The 23,293-nt window shown below is 43.7% G+C and overlaps 2 protein-coding genes across 3 annotated transcripts in view; both read left to right on the top strand.

The window, feature by feature from the left end:
• The window catches only part of LOC138766134 (G-protein coupled receptor 4-like), a 44,753-nt gene that overhangs the window by 17,065 nt on the left and 4,395 nt on the right, over positions 1-23,293 (top strand). The window contains exon 1 of one of the 2 annotated variants that reach the window (XM_069943496.1): positions 12,863-12,910. The exons of the other annotated variant lie outside the window; for it this stretch is intronic. The gene's annotated coding sequence lies outside the window, so the exon portion shown is untranslated. Of the gene's footprint in view, positions 1-12,862; positions 12,911-23,293 lie in introns of those variants that run through there. 2 annotated transcript variants of the gene reach the window in all.
• Positions 8,104-17,473, top strand: LOC138766133 (ovarian cancer G-protein coupled receptor 1-like). The gene is made up of 2 exons (XM_069943494.1): positions 8,104-8,156; positions 15,437-17,473. Exon 2 carries the CDS (start codon positions 15,473-15,475, stop codon positions 16,511-16,513), a length of 1,041 nt encoding a protein of 346 aa, XP_069799595.1. The 5' UTR covers positions 8,104-8,156; positions 15,437-15,472; the 3' UTR covers positions 16,514-17,473.

Raw genomic sequence — 23,293 nt, 5'->3', positions numbered from 1 at the left:
GAGGAGTTTACACCGCAGCAGATCCGTGGAGAGGAGTCAGCAGCTGTGGGTGAGAACATCAATGTGGGTCCTGTCCCTGATGTGAGCAGGAGTGATTTGTTTGCCAATGATGCTGTGAAAAAGTTTTGTGCCCTGGTAGCTAAAGGGTTTAATAGCAGTCCACCGCTGGCTAATGTGTGGTCTCAGAGTACGATTGCTGTACCTAATGTGTCAGTTCCAGGTTCAGAGCGCTCTGCTTCTTGTAATACGCCAGTGATTGAGAAGTATGCTGGTGTGCCTGAGATTTGTGTTAAAGAGGCTCTAGCCTGTGAGCAGAGCGCTCTGCTTCTTGTAATACGCCAGTGATTGAGAAGGTGCTGATGTGCCTGAGATTTGTGTTAAAGAGGCTCTAGCCTGGGAGCAGAGTGCTCTGCTTCTTGAGATTTGTGTTAAAGAGGCTCTAGCCTGGGAGCAGAGTGCTCTGCTTCTTGAGATTTGTGTTAAAGAGGCTCTAGCCTGGGAGCAGAGCGCTCTGCTTCTTGAGATTTGTGTTAAAGAGGCTCTAGCCTTGGAGCAGAGCGCTCTGCTTCTTGTAATACGCCAGTGATTGAGAAGTATGCTGGTGTGCCTGAGATTTGTGTTAAAGAGGCTCTAGCCTGGGAGCAGAGCGCTCTGCTTCTTGAGATTTGTGTTAAAGAGGCTCTAGCCTGTGAGCAGAGCGCTCTGCTTCTTGTAATACGCCAGTGATTGAGAAGTATGCTGGTGTGCCTGAGATTTGTGTTAAAGAGGCTCTAGCCTGGGAGCAGAGTGCTCTGCTTCTTGAGATTTGTGTTAAAGAGGCTCTAGCCTGGGAGCAGAGTGCTCTGCTTCTTGAGATTTGTGTTAAAGAGGCTCTAGCCTGGGAGCAGAGCGCTCTGCTTCTTGTAATACGCCAGTGATTGAGAAGGTGCTGATGTGCCTGAGATTTGTGTTAAAGAGGCTCTAGCCTGGGAGCAGAGCGCTCTGCTTCTTGTAATACGCCAGTGATTGAGAAGGTGCTGATGTGCCTGAGATTTGTGTTAAAGAGGCTCTAGCCTGGGAGCAGAGCGCTCTGCTTCTTGTAATACGCCAGTGATTGAGAAGGTGCTGATGTGCCTGAGATTTGTGTTAAAGAGGCTCTAGCCTGTGAGATGTCACCGCTTGGCTTCCACTTACAATTATGTGATGTCATTGCTACCTGCTAGTAAGGATGTGCTGGTGAAGCGTACAGATGATAAACCTGATGATGTTAAAAAGTCACCACCTCGTTCTAATTTTAACTGGTTACATGCTTATTAAACCATCTATTGTGCTGTAGTGGGAGAGAAGCGCCCTGAGCTGTGTTCCTCCTTATTTCAGCACATGGATAATATATTAGAGGCATACCGCAGTTTTGGCGGTATGGTCTGGTTTAACTATGATGAAATGTTTGAGCCTGGAAAGAATGTTGCTCATCTCGCCAGGTTCCCAGACAGGCAGAAAGCTGAATTGATTATTCATGGGTTCTCAATTGGTTTTGATGTTCCGCCTTAGGATGGTTTAGGATGCGTGGTGGTGGACAATTTAAAATCTGTGTCCTTGCATGAGGCCGTGGTTGGGGACAAAATAATGAAGGAAGTTCGGGAAGGGAGGGTTGCGGGACCTTTTTCTGCACCCCCCTTTCCTAACTTTCGCATCTCCCCCTTAGGATTGGTCCCTAAAAAGGAGCCAGGGGAGTACAGGTTAATTCATCATTTATCTTACCCGTTGCACTCTTCCTTGAATGATAATGCAGATAAATCTTTGTCATCAGTTTCTTATGCTTCATTAAATGACGCTGTAAGAGTTATTCGTGTTTTTTGGTGTTCGGGCCCTGTTAGCTAAATGTGATATAAAGTCTGCGTTCTGTTTGTTACTGGTTAATCCTGAAGGTTTTAGTTCACTTGGTTTTTGTTTTGAGAATAATTATTACTTTTATCGTTGTTTACCAATGGGTTTTACTCTTTCATGCTATTACTTTTGAGTTTTTTTTTTTTTTTTTTTTTGCAACGTTTCTGCACTGGATGGTGAATTATGGGGTACCGGATGGTGCCGTCGTTCACTACCTAGACGATTTTCGGTTTATTGGTTTATTGCCGTGTCACTGTTTAGAGTTTCTAGGTATCACATTGGATACAGTGAGAATGGAATTCAGATTAAAAGTTATCCAGATTAAAATGCGCATTGAAGTGTATGTTACAGAAAGTTAAGGTGACTTTAAAGGAATTGCAATCAGTTTTAGGTTTGTTGGCTTTTATTATGCGTGTCATTCCTATGGGTCGTATATTTTCTAAGAGACTCTATGCAGCTACTGCTGGTTTAAAATCTCCCCGTGCTCACATCCGCCTTACCAAACCGCTTAAGGAGGATCTGAGCATGTGGTTGGAGTTTGTATCTACTTTGAATGGTCATTCTGTCTTTTTACCGGAGTTTGTAGAGTCTGATGCTATTGCTTTATATACTGATGCGGCGAGTGCTCACGGTTACGGGGCTTATTTTGCTGGACAGTGGTCAGCTGAGCCTTGGCCTGATACATGGGTCCAGGCTGGTGTATGGAAGAATATTGTTCTGTTAGAATTATTCCCGGTGTTATTAAGGTCGGATAATAAAGGAGTCATTTATGCAGTGAATTGCCTGTCTTCAAAATCAGCCATGGTTATAAAATTGTTACGCCACTTAGTATTGTACTGTATGTCTAATAACATCTGGCTAAAGGCTGTACATTTACAGGGTAGTAAGAACACTATAGCTGATTCTTTATCTCGTGGTCAGTTTGCAGATTTCCGGCGTCTGGCTCCGGAGGCAGTGGCTGTGGGCACTGCTTGCCCAAATCACTTGTGGTCGCCGATCTGGGACTAACAGCGCAGCTAATTAGGAAGTCAGTGGCACCTCGTACTTGGACTGCCTACGCAGTTGCATGGTCCCAGTGGAAGTCTTTTGTTTTTCCTTACAGGAGCACCATCTACAACATGATGTGTGGTTGTCATTAGCTTTTGTAAATATGTTAATTGCTAAACAGCTTTCTCACTCTGCTATAGTGAAATCTTTGTATGGTGTTTCGTTCTTTTTTAAAATTCTGGGTCTGCATAGTATTTCTAGTTTTTTCCTTATTAAACAGGTTCTTAAAGGTTACAAAAAGGGACGTGTCTCTCCAGATGTGCGTCGCCCTATTACTATTGATCTGTTATTAAAGTTACATGAAGTTTTACATATTGTTTGTTCTAGTTTTGAGGATGTTTTGTTTAAAGCATTATTTTCATTAGCTTTCTTTGGCGCTTTTCGCCTGGGTAAGAGAAGGCGTGTATGGATCCTAGGCCACTCATTTGTGGTATGGGCTTCCAAGAGAGCTGAGCGGCATAATTATGGGGTAAACCTGAGTTTTGACTTGGAGCAGTTTGAGGTGCAGTGGTTCGGGTATAGTGGTCTCCGGTGGAGGGAAATATATGCCATCCTGCATAGTCTAGCCTCAGCTCTGCCCCCCCCGGATATTTTAATTATACACGCCGGGGGCGATGACATAGGAAAATTAAAAACTCTGGACTTATTGTGGAGATCAAGAGGGATCTGTCGTTGTTTAAATGTATTTTTTCCTGAGTGTATTTTAGTTTTTTTTTTTTTTCTGAGATCATTCCTCGTCTCTCCTGGATGCGCAAAGGACTGTACTTCTATGAAAAAATTAGGAAGCGTATTAACTTTGCAGTGTCTAAATTTATCCCCTCTCTAGGTGGCCTATCATTTAGGCACCTGGACCTTGAGGGATATTTACCCGGCCTTTATTGGTCTGACCTCGTGCACCTATCCGACATTGGGTCAGACATTCTAAATGCCAATTTTCAGTCAATTATAGAATTGGGTGCCGTGGCACTGTTGGAGGTGGGGCCTGGTCAGCTTCTCTGACCAGGCAGGTGGGGTATTGTCGCCCTGCTCTCAGGGCGGGCATGTCCTTCTGTTAAGCTATGGCTCGGTTATTTATTTATTGATTTATTTATTGATTAAATTATTTGATTATTTATGATATTGGTGCTTAACAGTGTATTTGCTTACCCTTATTAAAGTGCCACGGCCTTTATATTCCAAATGCTTGTTAGTCTTATTTCAGGGGGGGTATTGGGGGCTGCATTTCCGTGTAAAGGGCCCCCCTTTATAAAAGGGGGACACACGGGATTGCGCCCCCACCCCCCTTTTTAGTACAAGTTTGGTTTTACATGTATGTGGTAGTTGTTCTTTCCCCCCCCCTTCTTTCTATTCCTACAGGTACCACAAGCCTTGGAGATTCTGCTTAGCAACAGTCAGCGTTTTGATTGGTGATTACAGCTGTGTGGGAATACAGTGAGCTAAAAATAGAAAGGTGCCCTCTGTTTGGATTGGTCAGCTGGCTGAGAGCGGGAGATTTGGAATGGTATTTATAGGGGAGCCGGCTCTCAGCTGTGTCAGTCAGAGTAGCTGTACAGAAGAAGCTGCTCCCACCCGCCCTCCCTTATGTTCAAGGATTTTGTCGTGGCACTTTGATAGAGGGGGTATTGTCGCCCTGCTCTCAGGGCGGGCATGTCCTTCTGTTAAGCTATGGCTCGGTTATTTATTTATTGATTTATTTATTGATTAAATTATTTGATTATTTATGATATTGGTGCTTAACAGTGTATTTGCTTACCCTTATTAAAGTGCCACGGCCTTTATATTCCAAATGCTTGTTAGTCTTATTTCAGGGGGGGTATTGGGGGCTGCATTTCCGTGTACTCTTAGCACCACGCTAGTGTTGCCATAGTTACAGTGGAGTGGGGGGCCCAGGCCTGGTGAACAGCCTGGGGCCTATGGTAAACTTAATCCGCCCCTGCTCTGACCCCTGCGATTTCCCCAAATGCGGAAAACTCGACTGCATAATTTGTGGTAGTGGGGGACTGCGTTCGCACTTTCCCTTGGAAAAAAAATATGGGGGAGATTTATCAAACATGGTTTAAAGTGAAACTGACTCAGTTGCCCCTAGCAACCAATCAGATTCCACCTTTCATTTCCCAAAGTGTCTGTGAGGAATGAAAGGAGGAATCTGATTGGTTGCTAGGGGCAACTGAGCCAGTTTCACTTTACGCCAGTTTGATGAATCTTCCCCTATATGTATGAATTAACAATTGAGGACTACAGTTAAAGGGGTGGTTGCCAACATTTTTTTTCTTTCAAATCAACTGGTGCCAGAAAGTGGCAGAGATTTGTAATTTACTTCTATTAAAAATCTCTAGTCTTTCAGTACTTATCAGCTGCTGTATGTCCTGCAGGAAGTGGTGTTCTTTCCAGTCTGGAGAGCAAGAGAGGTTTTCTATGAGGATTTGCTAATGCTCTGTGCTCTGGACAGTTCCTGACATGGACAGAGGAGGCAGCAGAAAGCACTGTCAGACTGGAGAGAGAGAAAACTAATTTCTCCAGGACATACAGCAGCTGATAAGTACTGGAAGACTTGAGTTTTTTTTTTTTTTTTTTAAATAGAAGTAAATTACAAATTTCTGGCACCAGTTGACTTGAATGAAAAAACATGAACAACCCCTTTTAAAAAACTGAGACTTTTTTTTTTTTTTTTTTTTTTTTTTTATTAGTGTGGTCACCCCATAGTGGACACAGTGGTCCCTTTATTTTCCTATACATTGTGTGTCTGTATGTATACAGAGATATATGATCTGATGCTCCAATGTCAGGATGTTTATGTGATTGTGAACCTTCATGTCTTCCGGTCGGCGTAAATAAGAATTTATATAATGTTACCCGAACAAAGGGCAAGGTTTCTGTCCTTGAAAATGCAGCCGCAAGCCAGACATGGATGGCTTATCCACATATTTGCTTTAGCTGACCTCCTGAATTGCAGGAACAGTAAAGACCTATCTAAGTAAATAGCTATATAACAGGTTTAGAGTAGTCAGGGCCTTGCGAACAAACTCTAGCACCTACTCAAGATGGCGGAGATCTGCATTGTATTGTATAGAACAGTACTGTATATTGGTCTTGGTTTTGAATAAGAGGCAATAATGATAATGGGTCTCGGCTGGACACCCTATTTACTCATGTAGCCACTTCCTGCCTTGAGCGAATGCTACGGATACTTATGAAGGGGTAAATGTGCTACCTGACTGCAATGATCATGAGTGCGTGAAAAGTGGCTAATCCTCCCCAGCACAGGAAGGACCCGATCAGCATGGTGGACTATAGCCTGGATTAGTATATCACCCTTTTTAACCTTCAGTGTGAGTGCAAATATCCATATAACACCAGAAACTAGCAGGGATAATACAATCTACAAGCCATGAAGCCTTTAGGATAAAAAAAATATTACTTATCTTTTAACTTGGTCATGTGCAGGACAATGTCTCCTCTACATCTGGTGACATCTCTGCCTTTTTAAAGGGGTTACAAAAACATCTTTCAAAGAGCGCCACTCTTGTCTTCAGTTTGTGTGTGGTATTGCAGCTTTGTTCTATGAACAGAGCAAAAAAGAAGAGCCCGTGGAGCCTCATTTAAGAGTCTCGAAACACAGGACTAGCCAAGGGGTGGCTCCTGTATAGTAGCCACCATATTAAGTGGCCCTTTAAGTCAATGTAATGACAAGGGGAAAAACCAAGGCCAGGTATCCATCAATAGACAGCTTTTTCGGGGTGTTGCCCCTCATCAGTGTGGAGCAGGATTCTGGCTAGGTGGGAGCAATGCCTAGTAGAGCCATACAGGAAACAGATCACTGATCTCAGGGATACCAGCCAAAGACTTCTCTCTGAGATCAGTGATCTGTTTCCTATATGAGTAGAGTTGTAATACCACACTTATCCTGAGGGCACATGTGGCACTGTTTTTGAATGAAAGCAACCATATTTTTCCTATCCCTGACTTCACTTAAGACCATTCTCACACAAGTTGAATGCAGCCACATTTTTGAGCATTAACTACGGCCACAGGGCCCATTCTGACCAACTGTCTAATGACCCTAATGGACAGCATCTTAGTAATCTAGTCTAGAGATCATAGGGATCTATGGTGCCATTAGACCTGTGGTCAAGCTGGTACTTGCAGCCATATCATGCTGAAGTGAAATTGCCCTAAAGGGGTCATTTATCAAACCTAATTCCATCTTATAATGAGCAATTGCAGCTAATGGATCCCCCCCCCCCAGGAGTCATGATTTGGTGCATCTGTAATTATATGCAGTTTTATTTTGTTTCTCGTATTGCGCCAAAATATTCTTATCATTTCCTGCACCCAATGGGTCGATTTTAATTGGAGGTCAGTCAATCCGTTAGTGTGTGTGTATGTGTCATAATATGAATACATGGTAGTGTGCAAATTTTAGGAATTATCCCTAGTCCTGGCGTTCCATTCTCTTTTACTGCTTATATTCCATTATGAGATGATATAAGGCAGTTGCTTATATATACCTATAACAGGGGTAGGGAATCGTGGCCCTCTAGCTGTTGCAAAACTACAACTCCCATCATGCCTGAACAGCCAAAGCTAATGCTTTGGCTGTCTGGGCATGATGGGAGTTGTAGTTTTGTAACAGCTGGAGGGCCAAGGTTCCCTACCCCTGACCTATAATGAGGTGAGCTAAGCAGGAGTGTACAGGAGTGTACACTACGCTTTCTGGGTCAAAAAAGATCTGTGTTTTAAAAGTTTCTGAATCCAAAAACTTACAAAGTAAACAAAAACAAAAAAAACTTCTGTCAACATTTATAAAACGTTTAAAGTTCCATGGAAGTGTGTCACCCAGCCTGGCAAAAGTCCTGACAGATCCTGCATATAGTTCTATACTGCACACACATACACTCACATTGCAGCTTCTAACACCTTGAATAACTTGTTGAAATTTTTTCTAAAATATTGTACAAATATTTATTCCAAGGAACGTATCTGTAGTATGCGGGATGTTCTATATATACAAGAACAGGCAAATAATTCCTTGTTTGCATTAACATGTCTTGGCAAGGCTGTAAGGCTATTGTTTGGAACAGTCAGTGGTCATGAGGGGGTTAATCTAGGATGTGACAGAGCAGACTATACAATCTGAGTATCACTCCTGCCCCCCTGTGCTTATTAGAGGGAAGCTGGGAGGATACAGACACAGTATAGGAGCTGAGCCTGAGCAGTGTGGGATCCAGAGGAGGAAGCAGCAGGTAAGGAGGAGATGTCTGTGCCCTGTGTGTGCTGGCTGCATGGTGTGTGTGTGTGTATGTATGTATGTATGTGTGTGTGTGTATATATAATATATATATAATATAATATAATTATTCTGCAACAAGAGCTATAGTAGGCATATTTACATATACACATAGGGGAAGTCAGAAAGCTTTGCTCACACATGTGGTTTTCAGCCAGAAAAAGTTGACTAATATCTATGTATAACTTTTTTCTTTTTTTGAACTTGTTATAAAGATGGACTGCATGCATTTGCATTTTCTCCATGATAGGGATAATAGGAAAGTTGGGTCTTTTCTCCATTGTTGGGCATCTATAGTGGCAGGGATGTAGCTATAGGGGGTACAGAGGTGGCAATTAGAATTGGCTTCTCTGCAATATAAAACCCTGGTATTCTATACTTGGAAGGTGGGTGACTCTATGAAGTGGATGTATATTATGGACATTATGCATCAGTGATTTACAGGACCATCTATAGCTGAATACAATTACTAGCTTGATCTACTCTTTACCACTATATGTTAGACCTGTGCCCTACCTAACCCTGAGATGGGGTCAGGCCTAAGCGGACTTGTTTTGTATGTTTTGGGTCTGGCGGTAAATTAAATATTGGGACTAGATGAATAAAGAAGCCAGAATGTGTACTTGGACAAAACCTATTCACATTGCCTGATGCAGAACTGTACCAAGCCGGGTCTATAACTAAACGTCCCACGCATTTCACAGCTCCAGGACTCTGTAGCTTCTCCTATGTATTCTCAATGTCCCCACCTCTGTGACATGAAAGCCACCGCAGGTAGGGGCAGGTAATTGCTTGTGCTTTCTTGTAGAGACTTGAAAGGGTTGAGGTCTCGTGAGTCAGTGTTTGGGCAGGGGCTGGAACTGGGGAAGTCTTAATAGAGTCCCAGTTAATGTATTCTTCTTCCAGTTTAGCAGCTCCTATTACAGACAGGCCCTTGGTTTACTAGCGGCAGGAGCTTACATCTGATGGCATGCTGCATAGTGTGCGTCTAAAAATAATGTATATGTATCCAATACCATCACTCCACCAAGCAATGACTTATTCCTATGCGGAAAGACAGTCACAGAACCCATTTACGCTGGGATTAGTCCGCCCTGTATAAAGCTTCAGGTTTAGTCTCTAATTCCAGATAGCAGCCTCCTGTATTGTGTCAGCAAATTCCTAAAGTGACTGGTCCTAGCAACCCATCCGCTATTGATGGCCGATAATATAGAGGACAGGGTCCTCCGGGTGGAATTTGTACCTTCCCCCCCGGGGCTCCTTTTTTTTCTGTCCCATTATTACACCTCTTAGTTCCTTTGTGGTTTGAAAAGGAGGGAAAATCCTCTGTAGTGACATTATATCACCGTAACCACCCACCATGCGGCAGTGTGAACAGAGCCTAGACCAGTGACCAGCCTACCCACATTTAGACAGTATAGCTTTATAGTCCGTGGGGGAGATTTATCAAACATGGTGTAAAGTGAAACTGGCCCAGTTGCCCCTAGCAACCAATCAGATTCCACTTTTTATTTTCCAAAATGTCTGTGAGGAATGAAAAGTGGAATCTGATTGGTTGCTAGGGGCAACTGGGCCAGTTTCACTTTACACCATGTTTGATAAATCTTCCGCAATGTGTGTGTAAAATATATATATATATATAACTAGAAAATGTACCCGGCGCTGCCCGGGTATAAAGTGTCAGTGTGTTAATTAGATTTGTTCTAAGGTGCCCAGGAGGCCAAGCTAAAGGTATTGTTTCATCTGAGTTAATCAGTGGAATTAGTGTATACCTGTAGTGCATAGTTGGAGGGGTTCTGTATACCCACAATGTATAGCTTTTAGGGGTCTCGCATATCTGTAGTGCATAGTTGGGGGGGCTGTATACCTATAGTGTATAGTTGGGGGGGCTCCTGTATACCTGTAGTGTGTATTTGGGGGGCTGTATACCTGTAGTGTATAGTTGAGGGAGGTCCTGTATACCTGCAGTGTACAGTTGGTGAAGGTCCTGTATACCTGTACTGTATAGTTCGGGGGTCCTGTATACCTGTAGTAAATAGTTGGTGCTGTATACCTGTAATGTATAGTTGGTGGAGGTCTTGTATACCTGTAGTTTATAGTTTGAGGGTCCTGGATACCTGTAGTGTATAATTGGTGGAGGTCTTGTATACCTGTAGTATATAGTTCGGGGGTCCTGTATACCTGTAGTAAATAGTTTGAGGGTCCTGTATAACTATAGTACAGAGTTGGTGGAGGTCCTGTATACCTGTAGTGTATAGTTTGGGGTCCTATATACCTGTAGTATATAGCTGGTGGAGTTCCTGTATACCTGTAGTATATTTGGGGTCCTGTATACTTGTAGTATAGAATTGGTGAAGGTGCTGTATACCTGTATTATAGAGTTGGTGTAGGTCCTGTATACCTGTAGTGTATAGTTTTGAGGTCCTGTATACCTGTAGTGTATAGTTTGGGGTCCTATATACCTGTAGTATATAGTTGGTGGAGTTCCTGTATACCTGTAGTATATAGTTGGTGGAGTTCCTGTATACCTGTAGTGTATAGTTTGGGGTCCTGTGTACCTGTAGTATATAGTTGGTGGAGGTCCTGTATACCTGAAGTATATAGTTGGTGGAGGTCCTGTATACCTGTAGTATATAGTTTTGGGGTCCTGTATACCTGTAGTGTAAAGTTTGGGGTCCTGTATACCTGTAGTATATAGTTTTGTGGAGATCCTCTGCACCTGTAGTGTATAGTTTTGGGGTCCTGTATACCTGTACTGTCCTGTATACCTGCAGGGTTGTATTTACCCGTATGGCAGTGTTATTCAGTCACAGTGTGTTGGTATTGGTCATGTCTGGTATGGCGGTATTATCCAGTCACAGTATGGCGGTATTGGTCAGGTCTGGTGTGGCAGTGTTATTCAGTCACAGTATGGCGGTATTGGTCAGGTCTGGTATGACATTGTTATCCAGCACAGTATGGCGGTATTGGTCAGGTTGGTGTGGCAGTGTTATCCAGTCACAGTATGGCGGTATTGGTCAGGTCTGGTATGGCAGTGTTATCCAGCACAGTATGGCGGTATTGGTCAGGTCTGGTATGGCAGTGTTATCCAGTCACAGTATGGCGGTATTAGTCAGGTCTGGTATGACAGTGTTATCCAGCACAGTATAGCGGTATTGGTCAGGTCTGGTGTGGCGGTATTGGTCAGGTCTTATATGACAGTGTTATCCAGTCACAGTATGGCGGTATTGGTCAGGTCTGGTGTGGCAGTGTTATCCAGTCACAGTATGGCGGTATTGGTCAGGTCTGGTGTGGCAGTGTTATCCAGTTACAGTATGGCGGTATTGGTCAGGTCTGGTGTGGCGGTGTTATCCAGTCACAGTATGGCGGTATTGGTCAGGTCTGGTGTGGCGGTGTTATCCAGTCACAGTTTGGTATACCTGTAGTGCCCTGTATGTACATGTCCTGTATAGATGGAGTAGGGGGTCCTGTATATACATGTACTGTATGGATGGAGTAGGGGGTCCTGTATATACATGTACTGTATAGATGGAGTAGGGGGCCCTGTATATACATGTACTGTATAGATGGAGTAGGGGGTCCTGTATATACATGTACTGTATGGATGGAGTAGGGGGCCCTGTATATACATGTACTGTATGGATGGAGTAGGGGGTCCTGTATATACATGTACTGTATAGATGGAGTAGGGGGTCCTGTATATACATGTACTGTATGGATGGAGTAGGGGGCCCTGTATATACATGTACTGTATAGATGGAGTAGGGGGTCCTGTATATACATGTACTGTATGGATGGAGTAGGGGGTCCTGTATATACATGTACTGTATGGATGGAGTAGGGGGCCCTGTATATACATGTACTGTATAAATGGAGTAGGGGGTCCTGTATATACATGTACTGTATAAATGGAGTAGGGGGTCCTGTATATACATGCACTGTATAGATGGAGTAGGGGGCCCTGTATATACATGTACTGTATAGTTGGAGTAGGGGGTCCTGTATATACATGTACTGTATAGTTGGAGTAGGGGGTCCTGTATATACATGTACTGTATAGATGGAGTAGGGGGTCCTGTATATACATGTACTGTATAGATGGAGTAGGGGGTCCTGTATATACATGTACTGTATAGATGGAGTAGGGGGTCCTGTATATACATGTACTGTATAGATGGAGTAGGGGGTCCTGTATATACATGTACTGTATAGTTGGAGTAGGGGGTCCTGTATATACATGTACTGTATAGATGGAGTAGGGGGTCCTGTATATACATGTACTGTATAGATGGAGTAGGGGGTCCTGTATATACATGTACTGTATAGATGGAGTAGGGGGCCCTGTATATACATGTCCTGTATAGATGGAGTAGGGGGTCCTGTATATACATGTACTGTATAGTTGGAGTAGGGGGTCCTGTATATACATGTACTGTATAGATGGAGTAGGGGGTCCTGTATATACATGTACTGTATAGATGGAGTAGGGGGCCCTGTATATACATGTACTGTATAGATGGAGTAGGGGGTCCTGTATATACATGTACTGTATAGATGGAGTAGGGGGTCTACCAGTTATTACTGTGGATGTTGTGAGGCAGCTTCCCTAGCAACCATTGCTCCCTGTGAAAATGAAAGCAGTAATCCTATTGGTTGCTAAGGCTCCAACTGCCGTGTCTGCTGCAGCTAATTATATCACCTGTGTTTGCAGTGAGGAGATTTTCCATTCATCTCTATGGGGCGCCCCTCTTTCCCCTCCCCCTCCTGTACATCTGGCGGGGACGGGACCTTCGCAATAACCTTCCCGGGCACCCGATGTATCTGTGCGCCAAATTTGGGGTCAAACGATTCAGGCGTTTGGAAGTCTATAGAGGACAGACAGACAGACAGAAGGACAGACAGACAGACAGACTTTGATTTCTATGATATAGATATTATACTGGTGTCTATTATTGTAAACGCCATCATGGTGTCTGATTGTTGTGTATATGTATATACACTGATGTGCGGCTCCTGTGTCACATTGAATTTTGCACATATCCCTTAGGAAAAATTCACGCCTATCATCCTTTATTATGGGCATAACAAAGGAAGGGAATTGTTGTTATGGGTATAATAAAGGAAGGGAATAAGGATATAGTGTGGATATTGGGTGTAGTTGTCTTTTCATGTGCTGCAGGAATACATTGTCCGGGCCTAGCAACTGAGGAAATGAGGTACTTGAGGGCTTTTCTGTTCAGGTTGGAAAAATCCAGGTTATTTGGGACCTGTTGAAGCGGAGAGTTATGTGTTTATTTAACTCCTTCTATTCTGGCCATGGCGGCAGCAAGGAAGTCATTGTAGAAACTGTCAAGAGTTATCAGCCAGGAGGATTGAGACTGTGGGACTATCACAATGGACTCTTGTTAGTGTTTGCTTGTGAAATAGCAGGTAACCTTTATTGCAGGTCTTGCTAAATCTGTAGATGGGAAAAGGATTATTTTCCTCTAAGCTCGAGAGGTGGAAAACAAAGCACAATAGTCAGCAATGGGAAGAGAGGACTTTTTTTTTTAATCCGCAGTAACCGCATTGTTCCCTCTATGTCATGGGAACATCTAATGCACATCTATATTGTGATGCCTCTGCATACAACCCCACATATCTCAGTTTCCACAAACTTCTGTGTGACATGTCAACATTAGGATATTGGGGTCTACAGAAGTATAATAGGTAAATGATCAGGCAGCTCTCCGTATTCTTTGTGCAGCTTTTCAATCCCACAGATCTTTCTCATGCCCATTGTTGGATTGAAACGTTGCACACTGGTGAGTAACGAAAAACCATCTTTTTTTAAAAAAAAATATTTGGAGGGTTGTCTGATCATTAACTTTGTGTGACCAAGGGGTCAGGTCCTTTTTAAAGAAGAAGTCAGACATTTTCTAAAACCTGGCATCCTGCAGGGGAGGGGGGAAATTGATCACAATTACTTACTCCGTCGCGTAATCCGCCACTCGCGGACTGTGGCGGGCGCGCATGTCATTGCCCGTGTCATAGACTCCATTGTATGCACGGGCGGATTCCTTCCTCCGTCCTAAGAATGATCAAGTTGATTCTTTGGACGGAGGAAGGAATCCGCCCATAGAATGGAGTCTATGACACGGGCGGAGACGCACGCATCCGCCGCAGTCCGCGAGCGGTGGATTACACAACAGAGTTTCCATCACTTTTCAGCAGTGTGCACATACCCTTACCTCTTCCCGTGCAATCGGTGAGTGGTGGGACTGGCCATGGGACCCAGGGTGTCCATGTGCCAACCAGGCTGATGGACTAGCCACTCAGCCAGTCAGTGACTGTAGTGGGACGCAGCTGCAGTCACTGACTGGTTCAGCAGCCGCCACAGGCCTTTTTCCTGGGGTATCAACTCCATCACAACCTCCAGGAAAATCCGCTGCCACCATTCACTGCAGACATGAGGAGAGGTAAGTTAGTAATTGTGATCAATTTCCCCCCTGCAGGATGCTGGGTTTTAGAAAGCGCCGGACTTCACCTGTTCTTTACACAGTGGCGTTTGGCTGTTATTTTTTTTACAGGGTCTACAATAGTCCTACCTTGAGTTAAGTTGCCTGCACAATTTTTCCACCGATAGTTATCCCCATACATATAAACATTTCGGCACTAGTGTGAAACAGATTTGCCGAACTGTTCAGGTTCATCAACGTTCTCTGAACCCGAACTCTTGGCATTTAACTCCCAATGACTGGAGAAGTTGGATGCCGCCCAAGGCTGCCAGGAAAACATGGAAACGGCCTATATCTTTGGCAATGTTTTCCAGGACTCCCTAGGGCCGAATCCAACTTCTCCAGACTCCGGAAGTAGAATGCTGAGCGTTTGGGTTCAGAGAATGTTCGAGAACCCAAAAAGTTTAGCAAGTCTGCTCAACACTTTTCGGCACAGGTATCTTTAGCCATAAAGCTAAAAAGTGACACATCTTAATCTCTATAGGAGCCTGGAAACTAGGCTGTGTCATGCATACCTTCAAGTAGCCCACATTTTATATACAGTAACGTTCTCCTAGATTAGATAGCTGATTGGTGTTCACCACATACATTAGTTTACTTTTTTTAGGTGTCTTCTTTGAATGGGAGGTGAAACTCTGCAGAATCGTGGTGCGTGTTTGTATATCTGTATGTTGCGTAACAATGGAACCAGTGGAGGTTGACTGGGACAGCTCTGATCTTATATACCATTATTCACCAGGATCTACAGCAGCACAACAGGCCTCGCCGTGCGACAATGTGTAACGAAACAGTATCGTGCCCATTCCCAGACAAATATGAAGCTATCCTGTTCCCCATCATCTACAGCAGTGTCTTTATCGTGGGACTACTGGGTAACCTAACCGCAATCGCAGTCATCGTCCAGCTTATCAAGAAGAAGAACATTTTGGGAGTCTATCTGGCCAATCTTTGCGCCTCTGATCTCATGTACATCTTTACCCTTCCCGTCTGGATAGTCTACACCGCCAAGGAGGATTGGGTTTTTGGGACCCTTACGTGTAAGATAGTGGGTTTCTTCTTCAATTCTAATCTTTACACGACTATCGCCTTCCTTAGTTGTATAGCCCTTGACCGCTTTATTGCCACGGTTTTTCCGCTACGCTCTAGGATCATTCGGAGCATGAAGAAGGCAATGATAGCATGTGTGGTGGTGTGGATATTAATCCTTGGATCTCACAGTTATTTCTTGAGTAGAAATGATTTATTTACCTCATCCCAAAATGTGGAGCTCTGCTATGAGAAGTATCCCATGGAGCAATGGATGGCTCATCTCAATTACTTTAGAATCTTTGTGGTATTTCTTATACCGTTGGTTCTTCTAGTCTTTTCCTACTGCTCCATCATCCGTGCCATCCATCGTGCTTCTGGCTTGGATATGGACCAGAGAAGAAAAATCACTCGCCTTCTACTGTCTATGACCACCATATTTATCGTCTGCTACCTCCCCTACCACGTGGTCCTTTTTATCCGTTCATATGTCAGCGACCTAAACTTCTGCAACTGCGAGATCGAAAAACAAGTCAGACCGGCTTATCGGATCTCCTTCGCCCTCACGAGCCTCAGTAGTGCTCTAGACCCTTTTATTAATATCTTTGTTAGTGAAGGTGTAAAGCGGGATTTGATGGTGGAGATCCGAGCTATCTGGGTTTGTTTGGTATATCGAGGAAGAACTGACAGAAGCAAAAGGAGGTGCATTACTTTTGTCTGTGACGAAGCTGCGAAAAACCACAATGGTCTCCTGTGCACACATCAAACCAAAGTGCAGACCCGATTCTAGAGAACACAACCTTAACCTGGTCTAGATTAGGCCTGGCAAAAAGTACAGCTCCCAATGGGATGGTCTAAAAAATGGAAGAGGACTACCGCAGAAGGCCTCCGCAACCAGTGTTTATATGGTATATTATATGCTTATAGACTATTTGCCATCAAAAACAGTGGATCCCGTTCTCATGGAATACACTTGACTTCTATAGTGTCAAATTTCCAGTGGAATTCAATCCTTACCTGACTGCTTTGGTATAGTGTAATTTTTGTAATGTTAAAGGAGTGGCCCAGGATTAGAAAAACTAGGCGACCGTCTTCTAAAAAGAGTGCCATACCTGTCCACAGAACTGGGCTGCAATACCAGATACAACCAATTGACAGGTGGGGCACTGTTTTGGAAAGAGCAGCCATGTTATTCTAATACTAGATAATCCCTTTAAATACTATAGAGAAATAGTTTGAGAAACTGGACCATACAGAACCAGTAAGTTGGCAAGCTGTCTGATAACTGGGTCAGGGACCACAGACTGTTGAAGTGCTTTGATTTGTATTATTTTATAGAATTTATTCTTTTTGTTGCAGTATTACAGAGGTCGTCGAGGCTTCCTATACACTCTCGACTTAGTTTTTTGTATCAAATATTAAATATATTGATCTGTATCAGATCCAAATAAGGTGCATAAAAATGGACTAGGAGACTGTAGAATATTGTAGGGCAACTCCACTATATACTCCAATTTATAACTATAGATATTTGAGTTAAAGAACCAAAGTGTGAAGTGGCTGCTAACAGAGAACAATAGACAGAATTCAGTTTCACGGAAAACAAGAGTTTGGGGTTTGTTAAAACAGGCAGTGGTGGTGGTTATATTCATGGCGTCCACTTGGTTGACTTTGTTGCTGCAGTGTTCTTCCTATGTATTTATCCTGAAATAAGCTATAGCAAATGGTATTCTTAAAGTGGCCATACATCTTCAAGTGTTTATGTTCTCCTTGGCTGTTCCTGATGCTACAGCTCACTTTCATTCAGTCCTATTCAAATGAATGGGAATGAGTTGTAGTACCAGGCACAGCCACTAGAAAACATGTAGCGCTGTGCATGGTAAACAAAAAAGGATTTAATTTTCACCTATAGTCTGAGAATAAAACCGCCATGTTCTGCTCATGTACAGTCCCTTTAAGGGACCATTGAACGTGAAAACAGTTGATGATGGAAAGTAAAACAATCTGATGAGAGATTTTTGCTCCAGTAATGAGACTTGTGATTGGACTGGGCCTTGCAGCCGTATGGACACAATAATGCACCTGTGTCACGCTACTATGAACCCAGCCATAAGACGCTGCTCATGTCTGGAAGGGAAGGGAGAGTTTCAGGGTTTACCACAGTATTTTCTAAGTATTTAAAAACTAGAATAAAATTGTGTTTTTTTGTTTTTTTTTTAATAGCTAATAGCGCCACTCTAGTCCATGGACTGTAACTGGTATTGCAACAGAAAACATCAAAATTGCATAGACCAGGAGCCCTCCACACCCGTGGCCCCCAGCTGTTGCAAAACTGCGATTCCCATCATGCCTGAGCAGTCAAAGCCAACTTTCACTGTCCAGGCATGATGGGAATAGTAGTTTTGCAATAGCTGAAGGGACACCTGTGCCATAGACAGCGGTGGCGCTGTTTGTAGAAGATAGCAGAGCCTTTTTCTACTTTTTCTGACCACCCTATAAAGCTTAGCAGTATTAGTCAGAAATTGACAAAGTAACATTTTGCTTTTGTACCGTGTATGTTTTCGGCCACGTAGGTATATGTTCTGTACATAACAATGTGTCTGTTAAGTAATTGGAAAATGTATCACAAGATATCAATAAACTTGTTTCTTCAAATCTCTTCTAGTAGTAACTGCGTCTCCTAATGGTCCGAGTAGTAAGCACAGGACAGAGACTGATGGCCGTTGGCAACCAATGCCAATGCAGCTTTTATTTTTTAAGAGTACTTAAAGAGACTCTGTCAGTAGGTCTGTCAGTAGGTCTATATTGTCCTATCTTAGGGTAGCATAAACTAGTGACAGAGAAGCTGAACAGAACGATGTATCACTTACATTGTTCTGTGCAGCTGATTCAGAGATATCCTCCTGAATAACATGGAAAATAAGTAGTCTCTCCATTATGTGCATGTGCTCAGTAGTCCTTAATATCCATAAGAAGCAGAAAACTCTGCCCATCAGCTACTGATTGGCAGTTATCTATCCATGCTGTGTATAGGCAGTTATCTGTCAATCAGCAGCTGTAAGGTGGGGGGGGGAGTGGCAAGAATCCTATTCTCCTGCATATTAGGAGAACAGCTGAACAGAATGATGGAAGTAATACATCGATCTGTTCAGCATTTCTGTCACTAGTTTATGCTGTCCTTATTTAAGGTGGCATAAACTTAGTGACAGATTCCCTTTAAAGAAATGAAAACCGCTTTGAGATTGGTTGCTCAATGTCGAAACTAAGAAACTTCATAGCAGAAATCATTGAACTGCACAACACTCAATAAACTCTAACATCTAAATAGGGGGCTACTTGTATTACACAGAGATTTCTAGATAGCATATTGGTCATATTGCTCTTAGCAACCAATCAGCTTTAATTTCATAAGCCACTCTGGGAAGATATAAGCTGTGCTGTGATTGGTTGCTACGGATAACAAGGGTAGTTAGACCATGGGTGTCCAACCAGCTGCAAAACTACAATTCCCATCGTGCATGGACAGTCCAAGCCTTGGATTTGACTGCCCTAATATGATGGGGATTGTAGTTTTGTAACAGCTGGAGGGCTCAAGGTCGGACACCCACTGTATACAAGAAAAATGGCAATTTCCATTAACCATGCTGTGGTTTCATGGAGCTTCATGACAAATTACAACTTATGTGCACTTCATGGGAATATTGCTGTCATAATGTGACTCATTTTTAACCATAGGAAATAATGAAAGAAGTGACTCTATGTCACAAGATTTCTTCCAATAGCCACAAATATAATATGAGCTTAAAGGTGTATTCCCAGTTATGGCATATGTACAGAAATGGAGAAGAATAGCGCCTTGGTCGTCTTCATATTCCAGGCCGGGGGTGGGACCTGCATCGATCTGATGTGTATGAGTGGTCTCCCACCACAGGTGTTTCTAGTTTGGGCTCAAGTATTCTTCCAAGTATTTCTTCTTACAAGTTCCGGCAGAGCACACTACTAAATTGGGGCTTTCACGACAAACTCCTCTCTACTCTACTCTACCAAACCAGAACTACTGTTCTACCTCAAGTCTTCAGCATCTCTCAGCACAATCAGTGAAAACTAGTCTGTATCTCGAAAGTCACTCATCATCTTATTGTTCTGTATTATAAGATACTATAAAGATCAGTTTATTTATTCTACTATAATTGCACCAGCACCCATATACACAGGCTACACCATCTTTGGGTCATCTCCCCTTTCTGTGGGTGGCGGTACCGACAGTCCGCGTGGGTCATATCTCCACTCTGGACCACTGTGATAAGAGCCCAAGGCCCATCACAACCTGGCAGGTCACCGACCATTATGGGTCAATACAGCCAGCCACGTAAACTAAAAGCAGGTACAACACCATACCTGTTTGCTGAGTTAGGACTGGTGTCACAACTATACCACCATTGGCTGAGCTGTGTTCCAACCACTAACATAACCACATCCCGGTGGCTGGGCATCGGATCACCCGGTGCGGTCACCACATATGGCCTATCCTATCTATAGATGTTAATACCCCTGGGTGCCTGTAAGTGGGCATGTTGGAATTCAGCATAGCTAATCCTCTGTTCCTGTGGGTAAATAAGCAGCCACCAGGGCCAATGGTATGACTATAGGTGAAACAGGGAAAGCGACCTATACATGGCCCATGTTGTTGCACTTAAAGAAGAACTACAGCGAAAATGAAGAACGAAGTGCTGGCGGGGGGGGGGGTGGGGGGGGGAACATAGTAAAGCATCTATACTTACATGACCAGGTACCCCCACTGCGCTGCCATATAGCTCACAGACCCCCATTGGCCTCCAGTTTCTCCCGGCTTTCTGTATTGTCATGACCCGTTTCAGCCAATTAGGACCTGCAGTGGTGTCCTGCCTCAGTCACTGACTGGCTGAGCTGGCACTCCATAGCCAGGATTGGCCTGTAATGAAATGACCGGGTGCAGTCTGATACTTATAACAGTATATAGTACGACACAAGTATAGTACGCAGCATAATACGACACAAAGAGAGGTGGATAATGGAGTGTGAAATGAGACTATGGCCATGGCTCAGTATTCCAGCAGCTATTTCAGGTGTTGAAGAGTAAACGGATGTAGAGGAAATTACTATGTGGTGGGGGAAATTACAATTTACATTGTATGTTTTATGTGATATTTAGTGCTGTGGGTGGCAGAGGCATAAAGGCTGGATGCTGGGCACCTTCCAAGTATCACAACAAGCTAAGGACAAAAGTGGCGCTGTTTTTGAAAGAGAGCAGCTTTTTTTTTTTTTTCTTCTTTTTTTTAATAATAACGTAAAACCCCCTTTGAGTAACTATTCCCTCATGTAAGTTACATGCGTTTTTTGAAACAGGAGATATCTGCAAGCTCCTGAGCCCAGTACAAAACAGGGTCATAACCTACCGGGTACCATTTACTATACTGATGTCTAGTAAAGACTCACAAAGGTTCCATCAGGCTGTCATAGAAACCTCTGAAAGGAAAATTTTAGCATTAAAGGCTATATAATGTAATGCTCCATATGCTAAATGAATGGGTTAGATTCCAGTAGAAGAACATGGCTGCTCTCTTCTATGGCTAGGTCCTGGCCAGTGATTGGCTGAGCGGTCTTTCAGCTCAGACAAGCCGCACCAAAGCTGCTGCTGTGCACGGGACCGGACAGAAAAAGGAGCTCAGGAGAAGACCTGCAACATGTAACGTATGGTGTTTAAACAAGGGCTGCAAGGACATTGGTAACTTTGTCCCTGCAGCCCTTGCTAAACGATTATCGGGCGGTGTAATAGGCACAGTAAATGAATGCCGATCTAGCAAATCGGTGCTAATTTACATTATTGATCGAGCCTCCATCGGCCCGTGGAATAGGACCCTAAGGCAGGCAGTTAATGTTGACATAGGGGCGAAACAGAATTACAGGGTGCAAGTCCAAAGGGACCCAGGGCAAACCAAGTACGATGTCCATGTGAACCCAAGGCTGCCAATGAGGAGACGCTAGGGCCTACCCACAAAGTTGCTGTCTATACATCCCACCATCGGGTCAGGTACATTGCTTTTTTTTCTCTCTTTTACTGGCGCAGGGATCCCGGCAGCACATTCCCTTTTTTTTTTTTTTCAAACTCCACCCGGTTCCTGTGCTCTGTGCTGGTCTGTTCCTGAGCACCAACCTGGCTCGGAGCACTGGAGGTAGCCCCCCCCCCCCCTTCCCTCTGTGATGCGTTTCCACTAGAATCAATGGAGCCACATCACAGAGAGGAAGGGATATCGTGGTCACACTTGGGGGCGGTGGGCCTACCTCCAGTGCTCGGAAAAAGACCAGAGTGGCGGAACGGTTTCAAAAACAGGACCATGCTACCGAGATAGCTGCATTGGTAAAAGAAAAAAAAGCAATGTACTCGATAGTTTGCTCTAACTTCATTATCCATTATTTTAATTTTTCTTGTTCTCCACCTATACAGGATGAGACAATTGGTTACCGCTACCAGGGGTGGTTTATAAGGAGGGACCAAACTGCCCACATGATCATACACCGTGTTATGTGGTTGGGTGGACAGCCCAGGGTACATGTAATCCTCCCTGATCACTACAAGGCAGATTATCAGATGTTTTATTTGTCTTCTAACACAGCCCGGCCCATTACATCCATTGCTGAATGAGTTGATAGAAGCAATTGCTTCGCGTGTTTGGCTTATTCACGGCTGGTGATTCACAAATAGTAATGTGTTTTCCTAAAGCATCTAATAAGTTGTTTCTGAGCGATGTGACTTGCCATCGATCTGGAGATGGATGCTGTGAATATGGATTCACCTTTAACCAAACACAGATCCTTCATGTATAGTCACTTACCTAGTCCGCTTCCTCTATATGTCACCACTTCATCATGGAGTGTTTCACATTAAAGAGTTTATAATTTAGATGAATTGATATATGGACATGGACATAAAAGACATTACTGCCATAAGACGAGGGGGGCAGGGGTGGGCATACGTGCAGGGCCGGATTAAGGTTGGTGGAGGCCCTGGGCGACAATTTTTTTTGGGCCCCCCCCTCTCAAAAAAAAAAATATATATATACTGCAATCTATATAGGTGGCTGATTACTGTAGGCGACTTAGCACAGACCCCTTCTCACTCCTGGCTGTGTGGCTCAGCATCCTCCTATGTTGTGCATGTGATGGTCACTAGAGTGCAGAGGAAGATGCCAGGCCTAGAGACAGGAGCGGGGAAGGCTGACTATCAGGGTGTGTTCTCACATTGCATTATTATCACAAACACAATGTGAGAACCCAGCACCTTCTGTGTGTTCTTACCCACTGGGTAAGTAGCGTCGTTCTGCTAGATTGGCGCTCGCTTACAGAGCCTTTTATAAGGCTGGATCAGCCATCGGTCGCACATCACTATTAAACGTAGCGATGCACGGCCGGTGGCAGATTTTGAACATGTGGGGAGATTTTGCTAGGGAGAAGCAGTGTGGGTATTATGGCTTAGAGCAATATAGTCTAACATTTTTTTTATTTTACCCTGGGGCACCCCTACCGAATAATG

This window comes from Dendropsophus ebraccatus, chromosome 10 (assembly GCF_027789765.1).
Source record: "Dendropsophus ebraccatus isolate aDenEbr1 chromosome 10, aDenEbr1.pat, whole genome shotgun sequence".
NCBI classification, from domain to species: Eukaryota; Metazoa; Chordata; class Amphibia; order Anura; family Hylidae; genus Dendropsophus; species Dendropsophus ebraccatus.
This window is presented reverse-complemented; position numbering and strand designations above follow the sequence as displayed.

What these genes read in the sequence shown, in the direction of transcription:
- LOC138766133 (XM_069943494.1), top strand. Translation starts at nt 15,473, where the DNA reads ATGTGTAACGAAACAGTATCGTGCCCATTCCCAGACAAATATGAAGCT.